Raw genomic sequence first — 22,853 nt, forward strand, 5'->3', positions numbered from 1 at the left:
TGACGTCATCTCGCTCAACGCTAACGCGCATTTATAAATTTATATTAGCGAATTAGGAAAAAGGGTGATATGTACGGTTTGATGTATCCTAAGGGTTCTTAAACTTTTTTTACCGCGGACCCCTAAAAAATTTTTTTACGTCGCGTGGAACACGATAGCCAAAAATTTTCTTAAAATTACGTCATAAATTGACGTCAGATTGCAAATAAACTTCATAAATCTGTTGATTCCGGTCTAAAAAATGTGAAAGTGAAATTAAGTCTAAATACAGTCAGTAAAACGACCGTTTTGTTTTTAATTAGCAGCTTTCTTTGATCAAATGATTACTTTTTAAATATATCAATTAGGCCTTCATGCACCCCTTAAAACTCATTCACGGACCTCAGTTTAAAAGCCCCTGATTTATAAGAACGCTCCTTTTGTGTCATACTGTGGAACATCAATCGGCTGCGCTAGTGGTAGGTGGGCGGAATAGGTGGGCAAAAAATGTCGAGTGCGACGTTGAAATGGTGTTTGTCGGTGGTTTCCGCATGTGTTTCTGGTCAAGCGACTTCATTCCTGAACCGGTAGTGAGTTTGACACACTCCTCAAGCACGCCATGTCGGTTACGTATATTGAATAATAGATCGACGGCGAAGATGTTTGAAAAACTTCCACGAGCGGTCTTGAGAAGGGAACCTTTAGGGTTATGGGCGAAGTTATCGATCCGCGGTTCACAACTTTTCTAAAAATTCTGCCTAATGGACTCAAATTTAAGTGTCAGTTGACCCATGTTTCTTACACTAGTGCAGTCACGGAACCACTTTTTTAACTAATACGAACGATTTGCTAATAGCAGGTGGTACAGCATAATAAATGCTTGATGATGTCACAAGAGACATCATAAAACACGCTATATTATTGAAAAAACGAATGTTTAAACATCTACTCAATCTCATTGCGACCCTCTGAAACTGTTGTACATACTCAAGTTTGGGAACCGCTGTTCTAGATGTACGTGAAGGGATAGTACCAATCGTTGACTACCTTCCATTAAGAAGGTTTCATTCCATTTTTGTTTTGACATTGTCACCACTCACCAGTAAAGCTCAACACAAACACGTGTTTATAAATGTACAATGGCGAAATAATAAAAAGGTCGATCTACACGGTTTGATGCACACGGATGCACGCCAGAAGGTTCGCCACGGGAAGTTTAACATAATGTTTAGATTTTCTCAAAAACTATTTTTTGACCTGAATTTAACCGGATGTGTATGTTTTTGTTTTAGGAAGAAAAAACAGTTAGAATATGAGATACAAGATGGGCAACCAAGCCATGTGGTCAACCAGAATGCACTCAATGATGATGTCTAAGTTTGCAACACAAACACACTTTCCAGGGTATGAACATTTACAAATATATAATGCGTTAATGCTTTTCGTACAAACCTTTCACTAGTGTTGCCATTTCATAATATTTGTACATACAATGTGTATTGATAGTACACCGCAAGCCACAGCAGAACAGTGTTAAAGTTAGTTGAACTTTTAATGTGAAGTTGCTTGTACTAGCAGAATGTAGCAAGCATTGGCGTATGTTTGTTTTTCGACTCGCTCCTCTCCGAGCCTTTGTAGCTCAGTTGGCAGACTGACAATCCCGGTATAGCCGGAGGTCGTGAATTCGAACTTGATTACTGGCTAGTTGTTTTTCTGGCCTGCCCTGCTTGCATCATTGATCTACTGATTCGGTGAGTCAGTGATGGCTTTTGGTGTACCAATGAAACGTAAGCCGTAATCGTTGATCAAAAAGCAGCTTCAGAAGAGCTAGATCACAGTTGTTAACGCACATATGTGTGTGCACTGTGCATCTTCCATTGATTAAGGATATGATACTGTAGCTCCCCGTTAATGTAAGTTTTGTCGTTGACCACACTATTTGGTGAAACTTTGTTTCTATACCGGTACTAGAAAGTGTTTGATATATATAGAAATATTATTTGAAACTTGACAGTGTTCCAAATATAATGACTAATACCTGTGAATCTATACTAGCACTCCAATCACTTGAAAAGTACTCGATCTAAAATAGCCTATCGTTGTTGTTAACATAATTGACTTGGGAGTGTGTGGTTTTGACAAATAACTTAATTTTGTGCCACGTAAATCATTATATGTGAGCTTTAACACCACAGTACAAGTTGTTTCGTTTTTTTAACTTTGTAATGATCAGATTAGAAAATTGTTTGGCGATAAATTCTGGCTGAAAAACCACTATGATAAACCCTGCAAAACATTTGCGTTAAATGTTGGCGGTTGGAGTGTAAGCACCAAAGTTATATACATTCGCAGGATTACAGCGATAGGTTTCTGCCATGAAGTTAATCCCGATATTTTAATCAAAGGAACTAATTGACATTGCCGAACTTGGCGCAACTTGGCTAAAATTGGTTTTGGGCAATATCTCCAAAAGTTGTGACGAAATAAAGTTGAAATTTTTATACAGTCTTTGTATTGCGTACACCTTTCCAGCAATCACACTTTTGGCGAAAAATATTCAAAAAAATTAATATTCAAAAAAATTAAAATTAATATTCAGCGATATTAACCCTTAACTGTTGAGCCAACAAGTTCAAATTTTAACGATATAAACTAGGAGTCACCACCTTCAAAATGAGACATAAATTATGTTTAAATTTATTCAGAGTGGGTGTTTACTTCTGCTTCGAAAATTCATGACTACCCAAGTTCAAAAAATGCCCTTCGTAATTAATGTGCGCAAAAGCAAATAAAAGTGACGATACAAGTTGATTTTTTTACACAGTCCTTGTATTGCCTTTACACCTTTTAAGCAATCACACTTTTGGCGAAAAATATTGAAAAAACATTAATATTTAAAAATGTGAAAATTAATATTCAGCTATATTAACCCTTAACTGTTGAGCCAACAAGTTCAAATTTTAACGATATAAACTAGGAGGCACTACCTTTAAAATGAGCCATAATCTTATTTAAATTCATTCGGACTGGGTGTTTACTTCAGGTTGCTTTTTAAAGAATAATCAACAATCAGTATTACTACTAAAATATTTCGTAACATGTTACCAAAATCGTTTTTCAAACAGGTGCCTTTTTGGACTCTTTTTAACCAGTTTTACTTTTATACAGATCGCTCAAATAATTACAAGAAAATGTAAAAGTGACTTACCTGCCTTACGAAAACTAAAATAGAGTGAACCATAATAAAACGCCAAGCAATTTTAAACCGAATCCCCCAGCGCGAAAAAGTATAGCCCAGGGGTTGGCAAACTGCGGCTCGCGAGCCACATGCGGCTCTCCGCCATGTTTTTTGTGGCTCTTCTAGTTAAATCGTAAAATTTCAAAAAATTGTTAAGGTTACCAAGAGTACCGTTTATAAACGTTTCTCTCTTTTCTTTTCTTTATTTAGACCAGCATTTCGTTTATGATGTAACACTAGACGTAGAGTCCGAAGAGTTAGTTAACAAAAGACTGATATTAATAAATATTGTGCGTGTTATTTTGCCATTACCGTTATTATTGTGTTGATTATTACCGTTTTGTTATATTACAATTCTGTTATTATTGCGGCTGGCCTTGCATAATTTACCGGTTTTATATTGAAATAACTTTGAAGCTCTTTGGTACCGGTACTTGTATTTTCTGCAAAAGGCTCTTTCATTGAATACATTTGCCCACCCCTGGATAGCCCTACATGAATTCTAAACTGGACCAAATATGGCGTTTTAAAAGCATTGGGTGATGGCTGTATTATGAAAACATCTATAATTATGCAAGATATATAAATATGTCAATAAGCCAACTTACAATTGTGTAGGGCAGTTTCTAGTACAAATGATTACATATTACATTTGACTTGTAAAATGATAAATAGCCAGGACGAAAATGAGAAACGGAAAAACAAGGACAGTTCAGAAGTTGATATTTTTCCGAAAAATGGAGCACAAAAAGTGGAAACTAATTGGGTAAGCGTACTTAAAAGGATATTGTAATGAACCCGTTTTTAGGCATTTTGGGAGACTGACGGCGGCGTTATTGACAAATAAAGTTGTCTAAAATCTGCCTGAAATGTAGTGTCCTGTTTAATGCAAGAACATGTTGACATACATGTGTTTAACTTCAATTGAAACTCTTCTGTTGGTTAATATTTGAGTACACACTTCAATATCACTCAACTATGTAGGTTAGATTAAGTTGGACAAAGTAAATTTAACGAAACCTTAATAAAGAAGCATGTATAACATGCTTTGAAAAGCAAAATGTGTAAAGCGTTTTTAAATTTTGTCTAAAAAAGCCAAATTATTCATTTCTGCCAAAAAGCTTGGCAATTGATAGAGCCTATATTTTAGCGAATATGTTTACTTGTTTGCAGTTTTTATAATATGGGCTTATATGAGTAACTAAACTTTTATTTGTGTATTGTTTTGAAACACACAACTATAACAGAGTACTCTTGTAAAAATTCTAAAAACAAAGTAGCCTACACACAGTTAACAGGGTGAAAGCGTATGACGTTATTCTAAACCTCTAAAACACGATTTTCTAAACTATTGCTGTACGATATTAGGCAAAGGGATGCACTTTATTCCATTAAAAACGGTGAACGACTGGTAAAAAATGATACGGATTACAGTAAAAAGTATAGGCCCAGCTAACAATTTGACGTCGCAGCGACGTAGATTTTTGGTTTAAGTTTGGTCGATAAGACGTTGCAACCAACGTTATTTCTACGTAAAAACGTCGACACTTTACGACCTAGATGCGACGTTGTGCAACTACGTTGTTTATACGTTCATCATAAACGTTATTTTTACGTAGAAGTGTCTACTCCAGACGACGTAGATTCAACGTTGCAAATTACGATGTTCAGCGACGTTATTTATACGTTTATCATGAACGTTATTTTCACGTAAAAGTGTCGACACCAAACGATGTAGATGCGACGTTGTGCAACTACGTTATTTAGACGTTTATCATGAACGTTATTTTCACGTAAAAGCGTCGACACTTTACGACCTAGATGCGACGTTGTGCAACTACGTTATTTATACGTTTATCATGAACGTTGTTTTTACGTAGAAGTGTCTATTCCAGACGACGTAGATTAGACGTTGCAAATTACGATGTTCAGCGACGTTATTTATAAGTTTATCACAGACGTTATTTCTACGTAAAAATGTGTGATCCGGACAAAGTTCATGCGACGTTGGAAACTACGTTGTAAAACTAGGTTATTAAAAGCGTTCACATTGTTATTTTTGCGTAATAGTTTGGACTCCATGCCCTACAAATTACGTTTGCAATGGAGTTACAAATTACGTTCGCAACTACGGTATAATGCGCAAAAAAGAAACATAATAACGATGTTTTGCACTTTTAAAACACTTATACTTGTTGTAACATATCTGACTGTAATTATTTACACTTGCAAATTCTTACTAAATCTTCTAAACAATTACCATCCAGGAAAATATAGAAATAATATAGTATTGAAGTAAAACAAACACGGCAGTATAAAAATGTTGACAATAAAGAACTGTAAAAAAGACAAGAAAACTGAGAAAATTGGTCTGTGGACCTGCAAAACACACAAATTTTATAGTGTTACTTAAATTGCTCTATTACACTAACACAGTCTAAAAGACAAAATTGAAAAAGTTTTGCATTTCACAGACTATGTGTAAAACAATGCACATTAAAACAGGAAAGTAACGTTAACAACAACAACGTATTGAAAAAATAAGAACAATACAAATCCAGCGGTGTAAAATGAAAATCCAGCAGTTTAATCCGAATCTGAATGCATGTGTGATACATCGAGAGAGCTGTTGGCAAATAATATAAAAATTAGGGAATAGGGAAGTGACTGCTAGGGCTATAGGGTCAAACAGGGGAATATATACCTTATAAAAATGGCTCATGTGTTTGTCAAGCTAAGGAAAACCCCATCCAACTTTCATCTGTTTAAGCTGCATTAACTGGGAAATGTGATTAATGACTACAAACATAACTTTTAACTTTATTTACCTTATGAAACCAAATCGAAATGAGCAAAGCCAAAAAAACTAATTGCAATGATTTACGTGCTTCTACATGGTACAATAAATGCCCAATTGGTTGCCTTAAACAAAACATTTAAAACAACCTGATAGTTATTTCATGTTTTTGATTTTTTTATTATGTCAGCAAAGTGTTTTGTGATTAATTGTTCTCACTATTAGTAATATTATGATCCAGACGTTTGGAATCCTAACACAATTCAACCATAGTTTCAAAATTTAGATGTGCCATTTACTAATTTAGCCAAGCACAGAAATTTTATATCACTGTTAATGTATTTTCTTGTGCAACCTGAATTTGTTTGGTAAAATTTAGGATCAAGAATTTTTATCTCATTTTTTTGCCAATAATAACATTTAATAATGAATATTAGTATTTTTTACATTTTTTTAACTTTGTTTTTATATTAAAAAAATATAGACCATTCTTAGTACTAGTCTATGGTATAATTTTTTCCCAATAATTCTGTCATATTATGTTTATTTTGCCTTTACTTATTGTGTGATAGCGTTTTGTGCTGTGTAGCTTCTGGTCCACAGAATGCAGACTGGTCAGAAATATATAAAATTAAAATTCTGGTGACATTGTATAACTATCACTGGTAGGTTTTGAAAAAAATTGCTGCCCAAATAAAGAAATTTAAATGCAGCCAGGATACATTTTAAAGTCTTTGTTGTTAGCATCTAGGGCAATTGCAAGCATAAAACAAAACAGCAAGAGTCAAATAAATATAATAATTAACAAAAATCTTGAAAATATTAATCACTAATTTACCTGTAAATATTGATGAGCAGCCAAGTTCATGAGGAATATCTTTAACGTGTACCCTTTTTCAAATCCCACCTTGAACTTTTAATCAAGCCTTTAGTCGAGATCTTCAGTAATGAATTTTCAAGTGTTCATTTGGGGTTTTATGCACACCCAAGGTATTTACGCTGGCATGATACAAAGATCAAGATTTGCATTAAAATTGTCTAAAAAGTTTGGGTGTTCACTCGCTGCAGAATGCAATTGGGCGCTGGTCTAGAATCCTACCACATTGATTAAATCAACGCACAATATTTGGGTTAGGGTGCGAGTTAGCGTTTGGGTGAGGGTGGGTCAAGTATTATTATATCTATTATTTAATACTTGACCCACCCTAATCCAAAATGCTAACCCGCACCCTAACCGAAATATTGTGCACTGTGGTAGGATTCTAGACCAGTGCCTGCAATTGCCCACAGAGGTAATAGAGCTTGTTTTTCTATGTTAGATGAAAATTAGTGGAGGCTTTAAAGTCATTTATTCAGTAAATTATTTTTTTTCCTACTTAAAATATAAGTTATAAATAAAACTACAAATACAGCTTAGACTATTTAACCTGAAAATATATTTGATAACAAAGCCTAATCTTCATGGTTTAAGGAAAACAACCTAAATATCTAACAAGCAGTCCTTAACGCTGAGCTGCCAAAACTTATTTTGAATTCCAATGTCCCGATAGCAAATGTTCAAACTGGACTGTGATGTCATCCGCATATTGGCCAATCACGAGTTTACGCGCCGTTCGAAAACCGCGAAAAAAAAGCAGCAGGGAGCGACATTCTTGTCTATCCAGGAAACTGCGTCTATAGCGGTCGCTGCGCTAAGTACTTTTTTATGCGATTTGTTTCATGTAAAGACAATGTTACCCTTACTAAAATGCTATCTTAAATTAAGTCACATCTCTATTTTATGTAAGCATAACTAAGTATACTTCTTTACATTTTCTAAAAAAGTTAATCAAAACACATTACAGAAAAAAACAAATATTTTGTACTTAGGCTACATAATCCCGAGGCATTCCTTAAAAGAGAGCATTTCTATTTAACGAAAATTAAAACTTGGAAAGTTAGTTTTGACGTCGGCAAACAACGTTTTTTATACGACACATATGACATTTTGATTCGATTGTACTTCAGCTCAGTCGAAAAAACTGTCTATGACACGGAAATTCGTCTAAAATCAGTTACCTTCAACGTAAGTAGGCTAATTGATGTTGTTTCTACCTCACGTTTAACGTTTTAATAGGGTTCCTTTGACGTTTGTATCAACGCTAAACAATATTAATGAAATGTTTTAATTTATGTATAAAATAGTCTAAAACAAGTTGACCTCGATGTCAGGTATATACCTTGTTGTATACGTCACGTTTAACGTTTTAATCCGGTTGCATTGTGGTTTGCCGTAACCTTCGAAATAACTACGATCATTCAAGATGTTGCAAATTTGGTCGCGTTTTAGTTTTTCGTAATGTCAAGAAATAAAGTTATTGGAACTTCTGAAAATAGCATTTAAAATGGTTTCAAATAAGTTATCTTCAGCGACAGTTATCATTGCTTTTTGCATATACGCCACGTATGATGTTTTGAATTGGTTATATTGAAGATTGTAATAACGTTGAAAAATAACGTTATATTAACGTTAAAAATGACGTATAAAATAGTCTAATTCTAAACACAAGTAAGCTTCGATGTCAGTATTTACCGTAGTTTTTACGTCACATGAAGTTCTAATTAGATTGCATTGTTGTTAGTTACAAACCAAAAAATAACGTTGTTAAAACGCTTAAAATCACGTCCAAAAAGCTGTCAAAGAAGTTAGCTTTGACCTTAGAATTCAACGTCATTTATACTTCACGCGTGACGTTGTCAGTTACTTGGATCTTAGTTTGTCGCAACGTCAAGAAATAGCGTTATTAAAACGTTTAAAATTACATCCAAAACGGTCTTAAATAAGTTAGCTTTGACGTCAGAAATCACCGTTGATTGTACGTCACGTATGATTTCCTAAATTGGGTCCATTGTGGTTTCTCACGACAACGTATGAAATGAAATCAAGTTTACTTTGACGTGAGTAATTAACGTTGCATGTACGTCACCTATGACGTTCTAAATTGGTTACATTAAGGTTTGTAATAAGGTTGAGAAATGACGTTATTAAAACGTTAGAAATGATGTATAAAATAGTCATAAAAGAATTATCCTTGTTACAAAAGGTAACGTTGTTGTTACGTCACGTTTTACGTTTTAATTATATAACATTGTAGTTAGTCAAAACGGTAAAATGACGTTATTATAACGCTTAAAATGGCGTCCTGGTCTCCAAGAAATTAGCTTTGATGTCAGAATTTAATGTTGTTTGTACGTCACGTATCACGTTGTAAATTAGTTACATCAATGGTGGTCACAAAGTTTAAAAATAATGTTAGCAAACCGTTCGCTCTGACGTACAAAATAGCCCAAAACAAGTTATTAGCCTCGAAGTAATTAATTAACCTTGTTTGTACGTCACTTTGACGTTATAATCAGGTTACTTTGTGGTGCGCCACAATTTTTTTAAAGAATACCATTGAATTGAAAAAACGTTTAAACGACGTCAAAAGTGGCTGAAAAGACGTTAGTTTTGACGTCAGTAAACAACGTTTTTTGTACGTGATTTATGACGTTTTAAAATAAATTGCATTTGGTTTGTTTCAACGTTACGAAAGAACGTTAATCAAACGTTTGAAGTTACGTTAAAATTTGTCTATAACAAGTTAATTGTGACGTCAGAAATGAACGTGAATTCTACGTCACGTATGACGTTCTAAGCTGGTTGCGCTATAGTTTTACGGAACGTTAAATATACAGCGTTAATTAAACGTGTAAAAGACGTCTAAACCGGTCTAAAAATGTTAGATTTTACGTCAGTAATAAACGTTATTTGCGTGTCACCTATGACGTTGTAAATTTGTTTCATTGTGGTTCGTCGCAACGTTAAAAAATAACGTTCAACAAACGTTCGAAGTGACGTCCAAAATGATGTAAAACATGTTAAGATCAACGTCTGTAATCAACGTTGTTTGTACGTTACAAATGACGTTGAAATTTGGTCGCATTGCGTTTTTTCTTAACGTTAATTTTGACGTTAGTGCAACGTTTTACATTACGTTTTGATAACACGGCCTCGACGTATTTTCTTAACGTTCGTTTGGACACATTCCCACAACGTTTACTTAGTTTAAAAAAAATATCCGAACGTCGAAAAAACGTTGTGTGTTAGCTGGGAGGGTAGGCTATGTAGGCCTACCTATGTTATGTTTTGTTTTTTTTAAGTCAATTTCACTTCGGCGCGAATTTACAAGAAAAAAGTTAGATTGTGCTACACGATATTTTGCTTGAAACATCTTATCATGTCACTTTACGCGTTTAGCTCGCAGTAAAAAAAAATTCCATTGGTTTCCATCTGAAACTATATAACGGTCACTCCACAAGAGAATAATAGATTGTGAAATGTACATACTTTGCTATGTATATTTATTTTACTTTACTTATATAAACTGACGATGCCAGAATAGGCGAAATGTATATTCCTTTAAAAAATGTCTCATCCTTGTTTCACTCGGGTTTTTAAACTTCGAGTTTTCTTGACTATAAAAACCTATACTGTGTTAAAGCGTTTGGCTTGCACGATTAAGAAACTGTATAATAAGGCATATATGTTGAACGAAAAAATTAGGGCATGTAGCATGTTTATTGCACGCTATAGATGCATATAATTAATAATCTTGCCTTGGGCGTACACTACAAACTCCATATGCAGAAAATGTAGCTATTTATTCCTTTTCCGCGAAAATCTCGTGTTTGCGCAGTGGGAGGTCAGCTGCGTTGTTTGTGAGCTTAAAATCGTGATTTATGACTTAAGACAAAGTCCTTCGCAAGAAATTGCAAGAATTTGCCACGTATAAGTTGCCGGTCCCTAACGTCATCGTGGTCCAAGACAGGGTTTCACAATTTTTTTTGAACCACGGACCACTAGTTGTGAATCTGCTTTTTCGCGGACCGCAATACAAAACAAAAAATATATAAAACCTAATTTTATTTACTAACAAAACTGACAATATCAATGTGACGGTTCGCTTCTCATCTTTACCTGACAACAAACTTTTTACTCACTAATCTTCGTTTCACCAACTTTTGCGTAGGCAAACGGTTGAAGTGATCTCAATTCTCACCAAAACTTAAGTTCCGAATGGCGATAAGAATATATTATTACGTCATAGACGAGAAATACGAGAGTTTTCCGTAAACAACTTGTGAACTAAAATGAAGGCGCAACAAGTAAGATTTACGATACTGGATCCCAAAAAGCTTTCGAAATCATTAATAACTGCGGGATTTTTTTGAAAGGGTAATACGCACTGTACAACGTATATGTTTGAGTTTTTCATTTCTTGTCATATCGCCGCAGACCACCACCTGTCCACGGACCACAGTTTGGGAAACCCTGCTCCAAGATACTGCATATTTAAGTAACGCCATTTACAAACACCAAGCTTTCACTCAGTAAACTCATTCGATGTCATGAAATATTTGCAAAAAGCAAACAAGACATTTATTCTGCACAAAATTAAGGAGTGTAGGCAATTTGCATTAGGCAAAACAACAAGTGGAAGTTCATACTCATTTAACTCATTGACTTACAACATTATTCTTATCGCCTTTTACTTGCGCCTGTGCCTTTACGTGCATTTTAATTGTTTTCATTTACACTTTGACCTGATGAAGCACGGTTGTGCGAAAGCTTGTCGAGAACCTAATACAATTTGTCTTTGTACAGTGCCACCTGATTCCTCTATTTAGAATTAGACAAATACGGCCATTTACAAAGATTATTTCTTTTGTTTTCCTAAATGATTTAGGTAAAGTCAACTTAAAATCCGTGACACAAATAAAATGAAGTCAATTCATCAGTTTATTAGGCTATTTCAGCACCGGAGTAAAAGTCTTTTACAAACCGTGACATAAGTAAAATTAAGTCAATTCATCATTTATTAGGTTATTTCAGCATACGTTATTTCGCGGAATACCTGACATTAAGCCTCTTCCATTGTTTATTTTTCACAGCAAAACTCACTGTTTGGATCATTGTGCCTTTTTATCACAAGCACGACCGCATTCTTTTCGATTGGATACTTCGCCACAGAGTTCGGTCCCATCATACCTGTGCTAAATACAATCTACAACGAGACCTACTCTGTAAGTTGATGGTAAAACAAAGGCGAGAAATTTATAGATTAAAGCCCTAACTTAAACAGGTTGTGCCTAATTCCTTAACTAGTGCTATTTTAACCAGAAATATTAAATGCTTTTACTTCAAAAAATATGTAACAAAATAGCTTAGTTGTTATTGAATAGATTTTTTCTGCTGTACTGTAGGTAAATCTAACGATTTGTTAGTTAATACAATGCAGAAAGATCTTGTAGTCTCAATATGCTGTAAATTGGTCAAAAAAGGATAAAATTTACATTTACGATTTTCTGTCTAGTAGTGTTGTTTCACAAGTCTGAAAATGTCGTTTGGGTAAAAACATAGCATGCTTACTTCTGTTTGCTGTATGTTTTGTAATATGAGCTTATTTTGAGTACCGTAACTAAACTTCTATTCGTGTATTGTTTTTAACTTACAACTATAATAGAGTACAGTTGCAAAAATGCTGGGAATAAAGTACAACCAGTCAACGAAGGTATCACGTCGACAGCAACAAACTAAATGTGTTTTTGCGCTTTTACGTTAAGTCCAGGTATGGAGAACCGATGCCGGAAAGCGTTTGGTTGGCTCTTCTAACTCTCACGATGTCCATGTTGGTCGCCGGGGGATTTTTCGGTGGCATCACCACCAAGTTATTCCTTTCGTTCTTGTCACGGAAGCACTACCTTCAGATCTGCCACATAACCCACATCATTGCCGTGATTATCATTGCGTTGGTTGGAAAACTCACAGGATCATATGAAGCCATGATCCTGGGAAGATTCATCGGTGGATTCCCGTTTGGGGTGTTTTACGGTTCGTTAAACAAATGGATTTTAACATTTAATTCTGGCATCCTGTTGGACACAAACAACTACACGGTCATAGTTGGGGTGTTTATCTTTGTAGCTTGTAGTTTTTCTTTAAGACGGTGGTTCTAAGCCTGGGCCTAAAAATCTTAAAACGGATAACGCAATTCAATACGGGGCAAGTTTATCATGTGTGTATAATTAATTAGGTGTTTCAATAGTGATTTTACATAGGTGTGAGCTACTCATTTGCCACAGCAACATGTTTGAAGCCTAATTGCATTGGCTGGGGTATTACGATTGGCTAGAACAAAATAGGCAAACTTGGCAAGATGTTGTCCTAGCAGCTGCTAACATTAAGAGTCACAAACGTTTAAACCCTATACAGAACTATACACGAGGCATGTTTGGTTGTAAACTTTAAGGCCCTTATGAGCTGATAATTCCGGTGGCTTTTGGTTTGTTCCATTTAAAAATGCCGATCTGTCCTATTTAGAAATGTGTTTGTAATTGCCCAGACCATACACACAATTGAAGATGTTTTCGTTGGCGTTACCCCGATACATTAAATTATTTACTAAAATTAAAAACAAAACTGCAACTTTTTTTTGTGATTTCTTTTCGCAGCTTTGGTCCCAATGCTAATGACTGAAATGAGTGCTCAAAACATGAGGGCGATGTGGCAAAGTAGTTCAGTGATTGCCCTAACCGTCGGCTTTATATTCGGACCGTCAGTGGCACACCCAAAGGTAAAAAAAAATTGCTGTGCATAAAAGAGGGAATATATATAGTATGAATGTCCGATATTATCGAATCGGAGCCGATACCCGTTATCGAGTGGTAGTATCGGTTCTCGTCCGATACTAGGGTGGTATCGGTGCCGATCCGATGCCAAATTAATATAGGGTGTTTTTTTCAAAGATAGTATAGGTTAACAACTGTTGGTAACTTAACTTTTTTGGCCTAATAATCTAGCCAAAATTACCTTTGAATTTTTACATTTCAGTAATTTGGCTAGTATTACCAAAATTGTGACGTCATTTGGTATCGGAACGAAGTATCAAGTATCGGACATCACTAGACTATAGTGTAGCTTAAGTGTAGTAACGTAATTGTTTAATTATAACAGATATTGATTTACAGTGGCTGTGTGCTTTTACTTGTAACCTTTATATTAAAAATGTAGTTCATGATGTTAATCGTTTAACAGAGACACCGCAAAGTTTAAAAAGTGGAACATAGAAACAGGTTTTCCCCTTGTATATATTAATGTTGCTATACAGTCTATACATTCTACAGGGACTCTCATTCCATAAGGCAAGCGAAAAAAAGACTAAGATATTTTGCCTACAGTGTCTATCAAAACTATATTTAATCGCCTTCCAATGACAACTGATTAAAAGAATAAAAACTCTCAAAATAAAGTTTCTATTGACAGGCTCTAGGTAGCATCGACAGATGGCCTATTCAGGTGGCTCTCGGTGCAATTCCTGCCTTGATCTATCTCGTATTTAGCATCTGGATCCCAGAATCACCTTACTACTTGATTCGGAAAAACAAACAAGAGGAAGCGACGGAGTCGCTGAGGAAACTAAGGAAGGGTAGTGATGTATGTGGAAGGCGATTAAATTGTCAAATATATCATTTAAAAAAATACACATATCATGAATCTATAATGTAGCTTGATAATGAATTACAACGTCAAAAAGGTCGAGTAGAACGACTTCATCTTGATTAAGACGTTTCAATACGAGCTTGTATCATCTTCACTTAATGTCTTAATCAAGATGATATCGATCTAGTCGACCTTTTTGGATTTGCAATTCATTTATCAATCTGCATTGCAGATCCGTGTAGAGTAGGCTAATATTGGTGAAAGAGTAAACCGCTAGCTTAAGAAGGAAATAACAATCAAATGGCAGCTTACTTATACGATATTCCTAAGGAGTAAACACTCGTAAGATAAAGGGAGATATAACCAAGATCTTGCGTTGAATCCTTGAACAGTAATGTAAATTGGCCTACTGTTCATTAAACAGGCAATAGTTTCTCTTAACGTAGTCTTAAAAACAAGTTTTTCATTTGACAATTTGGTTGACAAATTAAACCAAGATAGGAAACATAATTTACCTTATTTTTATTTTATGGAATTCGTTTCTAATTTTCTCTTAGACAGTTTTCTTGCTTTGTAAATTCTTTTGTCTTTTAGGCAGATCTCAGTAGCGAAATTGCCGAAATAAAAAAAGAAGTTTACGCTACCACAACCATCGTCGGAATCAAAGAAATGCTTCAAACCAAACAATACAGGTTCATGATATGTTTAACTGATTCATTGCGTAGAGCTTCTGAAATACCGCGATGGGCCAGAATCAGTGTTCCCCCTAAGGTGCGCAACTGCGCAGCCACACCCGACAAATTGCGCAGTAAAATTTGCTTTTGCGCACTTTGATCATTCACACCGTAAAGCTAAAAAATATCTTTACTTTTTTTGCCACAACAGTTTAAGCATTTTGCATTGGCCATTTTTTCGTTGATGTTTGTAACTAAAAGCATGTAGACAAATCAATTCCGCATTGACGATTGGTCGGGTTTTCATCATCCATGATGCTGTGTATGTTTGTTTTTTATCTCACGTAGAACTAAATGACATCATGAAACCGAAATGCATTTTTAGGCGTAAATTTTTAACGCAATTTCTGTGCAGATTCAGTTGTGGGGTCAATAATGGCTCTCAAAAATAAAAATCTTCTTGATAAATGCAAATGAGCGAATTGTTCGTGATTCTTGATTGTGCGCTAAAGCATCCTATTTTTCACGCATCCTATTTTTCAACAGACATTTTATCAATTTAACCCAAATATTCAGATATTTTTTTGCGGGACCGCTTTGTTGCCATATTCTTGCACATATTTAACTCGATTGCAGTTACACGTGCAAGTTTCTTGAGAATATTTGTTTCGTGACGTCACGCTAGGTGACGTCATCTTTAAAATTGTCACGCCTAGCCCCAAAACAAAACACATTGATCTGCCGCTGGGCCCCTGCCAACGCAGTCTTAAAATATTCTTGCGCACCACAAAAAATATTTGCGCAGTAGAAAATTTTCTTAAAGGGAACACTGGCCAGAATCATTTAAAAAATGAATCGAAGTATTATCTAGTTATATCCAATAACAGGTGCGGATCACAAAATTTTGTTTGGGGGCATGATTATTTTTTAGAGATGACGTCACTAACTCACGCTATTACGTGACGTTACAAAGTGACGTATCACTTGACGTCACAAAGTTAAGAAAAACCTTACGTTATAAAAAAAGTAACCTAAAGGATACCCCACGGTGTGTGTGTTTTGTTAAAGCTTCAGGTGATAGGTGTTACATTCAATCCACGATAAAACACCTTAAACTGTGTAAGTTGAAAAAAGTGGTTGAATTTAGAGGGTGCGAAAAGACGCACTACGACCTTGGGCTGAAACTAATTTATAAAAATACTAATAGACACATAAGAAAAATTACCAGCAATCGAAGTGTGACATATGTTGCATTAGTTTAAATACGCAAAAACTACAGTCTGGGGGCATGGCCATGTGCCCTCCTGGAGCCGCCCCTTGTAACTATTATTTAATAACTTTAATATGTTGTTAAACTGTAGAAATAAGGTATTTAAGGTGTCCGACAAATACACTATTCATCATGGGGTGAAATCTACACAATGCGTTGTTAATATGAACGAAAATAGTAAAGGTCGCCTGCTGGTTTTATGACAATCCTGCTATGAATAACCGCATACACCATGTCTAATAGTGTTCAGCATTGAAAAACATATTCACATATCCAGTGTTGTAATGACTTGTCACTTAGGTGCACTTGAGTAACTGTTTTCAAATGGCCTGAGTTAACTTAAGTCTTGTGGGCAGAATGACTTGACTCAAATTAAAGTCTTTTGGGCAAATGACTTCACTAGTCTTAAGTCATTTCGACAATAACTTGGTTAAAATAACATGTTTTCATTAGACAAAAATTTAGTTACTTATCCTAATTTTGCTACATGTTGCGTTTATGTTATTTTTTACATGAATTATTCCTCGTAATCAGACGCGCTTACCAACTTAATTAGTTTTATTTTTAAGACACTTAACTTGAAGTATACTTGACTTGAAGTTGACTTGCTCTAATTTTTGACTTGGACTGGAACTTGACTTGGACTTAGGATGTAATTTTAAAATAACTTCATATCACACAATATCAACACCCGGTGTTAGTGTTATTTGTCACATTTTAGAAACCAGCTAATAGCCGTGTTTGCAATGTATGCTGGATTCATGTTAACGGGAGTGAACAACTTCGTTTTCTACGCCGACCGTGTATTTCTGCAAGCCGGAATCTCCAAGGAAAACGTCACTTACTGCACTATTGGCGTGTTCGTCTTGCAATGTGCTGCCACAATACTTGGGGTAAAGAAATTTATTTCGAGATTTTTAAAACAAAACCTGTAATGTTGGTTTAAAACTTCTAGCAAATCTACATCGTGGTTATCTAAAACCGCGGTTCCCCAACTTTACTAAAAATTCGCTTGGCGGACCCGTTGCAACTATTTTGAAATTTCGCGGCCCTACAAAAATTCAAGGGTCAGATGACCCATGTTTCTTGTAGTACACGGTAACGATTTCTTTCTAATGTAACAATTTTCTAACTAATGCGAACGATAGGTAGTAAATTATTATATATGCTTTATAGTGTCACAAGAGACATCATAAGAAACGCTATATTATGGAATAATTAAGCATAACTATAAGACAATCATGATGAAAGATAATGTTTGAAACATAAACTAGTGTTTAAAAACATTCGCTAAAGCCTAATGTTGAAAACCTTAAAGACTAATTTCATTGCGGACCTTTTGAAAATGCTTTACGGACCCCAGTTTGAAAGCCGCTGATCCTACTGTCATGCCCATCATCGCCATCATTTCATCGGCTGTGTTTTTCTGCAGGTAAATTACTTTCGTAAATATTATTATTAATTTGTATTACTTTTCTATCATTCTTTATAAAACTAATTTACTTAAAAGGTTAACTGATTTGATTTTCTATTTTGACAAGAAAAACAAACCGCATATTACGTTTTTCTGTTTTGTATACGGCTTGTTTTTATGCCTATCTCTGAAATAATTTGCCTGCGGGGAGCTTCGAACTCACGACTAGGGATGTTCAAAGTAGAATCCCAAGGTATTCTAGAATAATAGGTTTCGAATCTAGAATAACGAATCCAGAATAGCGAATCCTGGCATATTTTTATTAAATTATTTATCCTCGATTTTGTTTGGGGAAGGGATTAATCTTAATCTACCCTACAGGGCCCACAATCAACTATCCAGGTTGTGTCCTATATGCTTTATAGTGTCACAAGAGACATCATAAGAAACGCTATATTATGGAATAATTAAGCATAACTATAAGACAATCATGATGAAAGATAATGTTTGAAACATAAACTAGTGTTTAAAAACATTCGCTAAAGCCTAATGTTGAAAACCTTAAAGACTAATTTCATTGCGGACCTTTTGAAAATGCTTTACGGACCCCAGTTTGAAAGCCGCTGATCTAAAACGTAGAAAATTACAATATTTTGACTATGTAGTAATCTTGGTATACTTTCGCAAGGAGCGTAATTTCGAAAGCCATACCATTCTAAAATTCGCGAAAATGTTGCGATAAAGAACTATTTGTGTTCATAAGGACGCAATAAGTTTGGAACCACTCAATTAGTTTGGTACCACTCAGAATAAGTTGGGAACCACTCAGATTAAGTTTGGAACCACTAAAAAAAAAAAAAAAAAAAAAAAAAAAAAAAATATTTTTTATAACTGACCAAGAAATAATGGCGAAAATAGTAGACGTTCCTCGTGGGCCGCATTGGTGGATACAAAATCAATATTGGAGCAACGATCCTCATCATCATTTCACTCACAACTTTTACGATTAGTCAAGCTACTCTCCATCTAGCACCTACTGTCATGCCCATCATCGCCATCATTTCATCGGCTGTGTTTTTCTGCAGGTAAATTACTTTCGTAAATATTATTATTAATTTGTATTACTTTTCTATCATTCTTTATAAAACTAATTTACTTAAAAGGTTAACTGATTTGATTTTCTATTTTGACAAGAAAAACAAACCGCATATTACGTTTTTCTGTTTTGTATACGGCTTGTTTTTATGCCTATCTCTGAAATAATTTGCCTGCGGGGAGCTTCGAACTCACGACTAGGGATGTTCAAAGTAGAATCCCAAGGTATTCTAGAATAATAGGTTTCGAATCTAGAATAACGAATCCAGAATAGCGAATCCTGGCATATTTTTATTAAATTATTTATCCTCGATTTTGTTTGGGGAAGGGATTAATCTTAATCTACCCTACAGGGCCCACAATCAACTATCCAGGTTGTGTCCAAAACTTATATTTTTGCCAAAAGTGAGCAAATGCAACACTGCACACAGAAGTCTTAAGCAATTCGGTCCTGATTTTGAAAGCATTATTAAGTCTTATTGCTTCTTTTTTGACTAACATGATCTGTTATGCAGTCAAATGATGTACTCCAAAGAATACAAAGTTATTATTGACATAACGAATTCTTGACAATTACGTTCTGCATAACTGCTTAACTTCCCTGAATATTGGCCTAAAGTTGACCTTAAGTAGCCCCATAGCGCATTTTGTGGACGGCCAGCACGTTTTACAACGTAATGTTACTTTTGCAACTTAACGCATTTTTAAATTGCGAACTGCACACCAGACATTACACGTTAGCCGCTCGCCCAATAACGCTTGATTGACACTTAATTATTAGACGAACGTTATCGCGAGACGCGGTAATTGGTCGCCCGAAAAAACGCTGACACTGCACTACCAGGTTACATTTAAAGCAAGCACTGTAAATTGGTCGCCGCAGCGACAGGCCAACTTACCACACGCGTTTGTGCAATTAGGCGCAACAATCCGCGGTAAAAGATTAAATTATATCGGTTCCAATTACCCGAAATAAATGGCAGAATTGGATTCGAATCCCATTTGGATTCGAATCCAAGGATTCGATATTCTACTTTGAGCATCCCTACTCACGACCTAGGTCAAACAGGCACAGTCGTTCTACTGACCAAGATACAGGGGCTCAGAGTTGTCGGTAAACGATAAAAGCATCATTGCCTGTTCCATGCTGTTTACATGCATCTTCACTGCCCCGAAGGCCAACAGCGCCGATTAAGCAACTGCGCCATACAAAAAGGTGCACAACATTTTAGTTACTCTGTAGTTATAACCAACAAGTTTGGCGTATTGTCTTGTTTTCTTTATAAACGACAGACACATCGTTGCCTGCTCCATGCTTTGAATATGTATCTTTATGTTTGATCAACAGGCCAGGTAAAGCAGTTGTTTGCTAAGTTATTCGTTGCTTTCTAGTTTCTTCGGTGGTATTAATATTGCCACGTTCGTCTTGCTGGGCGAGATTACAATTGAACCAACACGAACCACTGCCTTTGGATACGGAGCCTTTGTTTTTCAATCCTTGGCGTGGATCGTTGGATTCATACCTCCCTATTTACGGGTACGTTTGTCGGCATCTTGTAACTTTGCCTTCACTGTCAACCACTAAGCACAGCTTTGGTCAAACCAGCCGCCAACTTTTTTTTGCGGTTTTCGCAACGGTGTTTTGTTATTGATATTACCCATCTTTTTCTGTTATCGTCCGACCATAAAGCATTGATTTGTGTTAAATATGCTAACATTTGTAAACGGATGAGTTAACGTTGGTCAAACCACCTTTTTGTTCTAAGGCTCCACATCGTTGACTAAACCAAAATATCAATTACTTTTTAGGCTTGGTGGGGTACACCATGCACGGATCTCTAATGTAGCCTGAAATGAGTGTCGAAGCAAAAAAGTTATGTAAATTAATTTTGACAAACGCTTGTATCAGTCAATAGCTGATGGTGCTACAGGCCCGTAACGAAACGTAAATTTTAGGATATTGTCGAACTCCACCTACTTGGCTTTGGCATTACTTTTTAAGGATTACGTTTTTTTTTTATAACGGCATGTGAAAAATAGATTTTTGCATTTAATGTTTAACAACGGTCCTTTGGAAACAAAACATATCTTGATTTTTATTAGATTGCAATGGGAGCTTACTCAATGACGGTTTGGCTGGGATGCACAATCCTTTATTTTATCTTCCAACTGCTTTTTCTTCCCGACACAACGGGGAAGACGCAAAACGAAATTCAAGCCCACTTTATGTAAATAACAACCTGCAATTTTTGGCGAATGCTGTTAAGTGCGATTGTATCAGACCTTGCCACAAACATATTGCCCACTGCGGTAATATGAAATAAAGACAAGCAAAGCCATAGTCATAACATGTATTTCTATTTTACGGTTGCGTGTTTTAAAAGGATGTGTGTGAAATTAAGAATTTATTCGCCTTTTTCTTTTAGCGACAATTATTTTTGTAGGAAAACTCATTACTAATTTAGATATATCGGTCATGGAGACGTAATATGGGATAAAAAAATTATTTTTGTGTAAATTTTTAAGCCGATGTTTTTCAGAACTTCATTTTTGTCCGGCACATTATGTCGATTTGTGTCCGAAACTTGATGGATGAAAATATGTCATGTCACCAAAACGGTTTTATTTCTTTATCCAACTGAAGGATTTACAAAAGCAGCAAATTTATGCCATGACTCATTTTATTGGTGCCTTTGAGTCAGTTTAATAAACAAATACATTCAGTACTAATCAACTAATAACAAAAATATGAACATTTAAAAACAGAGAGGTATTTTTTACCAAATGATATTCATGCATGTGCATTTTGCATCAAAATATTATTTTTCTATAAATAACTGTTACAATAGAGGTATTATAAGACCATGGTGTACCAGTGGTCCAGCATCTGTCATGATTCATTTATTATGATTAAATAAGAGCTTCAAAAGTAAAGACAAACTTTATAAAACTTATGTTATTTTGGAAACAACATAGTTTTGTATTAAATCATCAAAAAAACCTTAGGGCCAAAAGTGCATACAGAAATACAAACAAAATCCACTATTGTATTAAAAATATGCTGTTGTATTTGGTAAGCTTATAAAGTATATTTGAGTCACAAAAACATGGTGTATAAGTGAATATAAACTTGAAAATAATTAACTTTAAGAAAGAAATAAGTTTAGCTAAAGCATTATTTTAGTAAGTCAAAAAAATTCCCACAGCAAAATATTGAGGCAAGATAATTGTGAATTATGTTTTCAAATATAAATAGTTGAAATACAGCATGTTTGGAACTTAAAGAAATGTGATAGCTATGTTTGGAACTTGAAGAAAACACTATTTATGCACAAACTGCACACCAACTATTCCATTGTCTCGCTCTTTGAAAGTAAGATGATTCAAGACTAATTTGTATTTTACCACCTTGTATGTATTGATCCATACAATGTTGTCGGTGGTTCTCATGCTGCTCTCCTGCTACAAGACTTATTCGTGAAATGCCAAAATTAGACTGCTTTTTTCAGTGTTCCCGAAGTTTTATTATTTTCTCGGAAAAGTAGTAATACATGGTTTTTCAACACTGAATATGAATGTCTTTAACTCTTTATACAGAGCCTGTACATTCAGTTTCATGCACAATTTCCCGGTGAAAGTCATGCGACTGTAACACCAGCAGCATGTTGCAGCTACAGTTTAAAAATTCCAGTGTGACTGCTGTAGTTGCATCCTGGAGATTTATTGTCAAAATGTTTACAGAATCTAGCTAACTAAATATAGGTACAAATGAATAAAAAGTTTTAAAATAATTAATTTATTTTTAGACGTATATATATAAATGTTGGGCACTGGTTTAAAATCCTACCACAATTATTAAATCAAC

The 22,853-nt window shown here is 35.1% G+C and overlaps 1 protein-coding gene across 1 annotated transcript; it reads left to right on the forward strand.

Annotated features, from left to right (window-relative positions):
* The first annotated feature begins 11,186 nt into the window (after window positions 1-11,186).
* On the forward strand, window positions 11,187-21,220 carry LOC146145744 (solute carrier family 2, facilitated glucose transporter member 5-like). The gene is made up of 8 exons (XM_083390668.1): window positions 11,187-11,201; window positions 11,988-12,119; window positions 12,660-12,900; window positions 13,548-13,669; window positions 14,359-14,529; window positions 15,130-15,227; window positions 17,201-17,372; window positions 21,092-21,220. Exons 1-8 carry the CDS (start codon window positions 11,187-11,189, stop codon window positions 21,218-21,220), a joined length of 1,080 nt encoding a protein of 359 aa, XP_083246794.1.
* The last annotated feature ends 1,633 nt before the right edge of the window (window positions 21,221-22,853 follow it).

This window comes from Ascidiella aspersa, chromosome 5, assembly GCF_963924565.1.
Source record: "Ascidiella aspersa chromosome 5, kaAscAspe10.2, whole genome shotgun sequence".
Classification (NCBI taxonomy): domain Eukaryota; kingdom Metazoa; phylum Chordata; class Ascidiacea; order Phlebobranchia; family Ascidiidae; genus Ascidiella; species Ascidiella aspersa.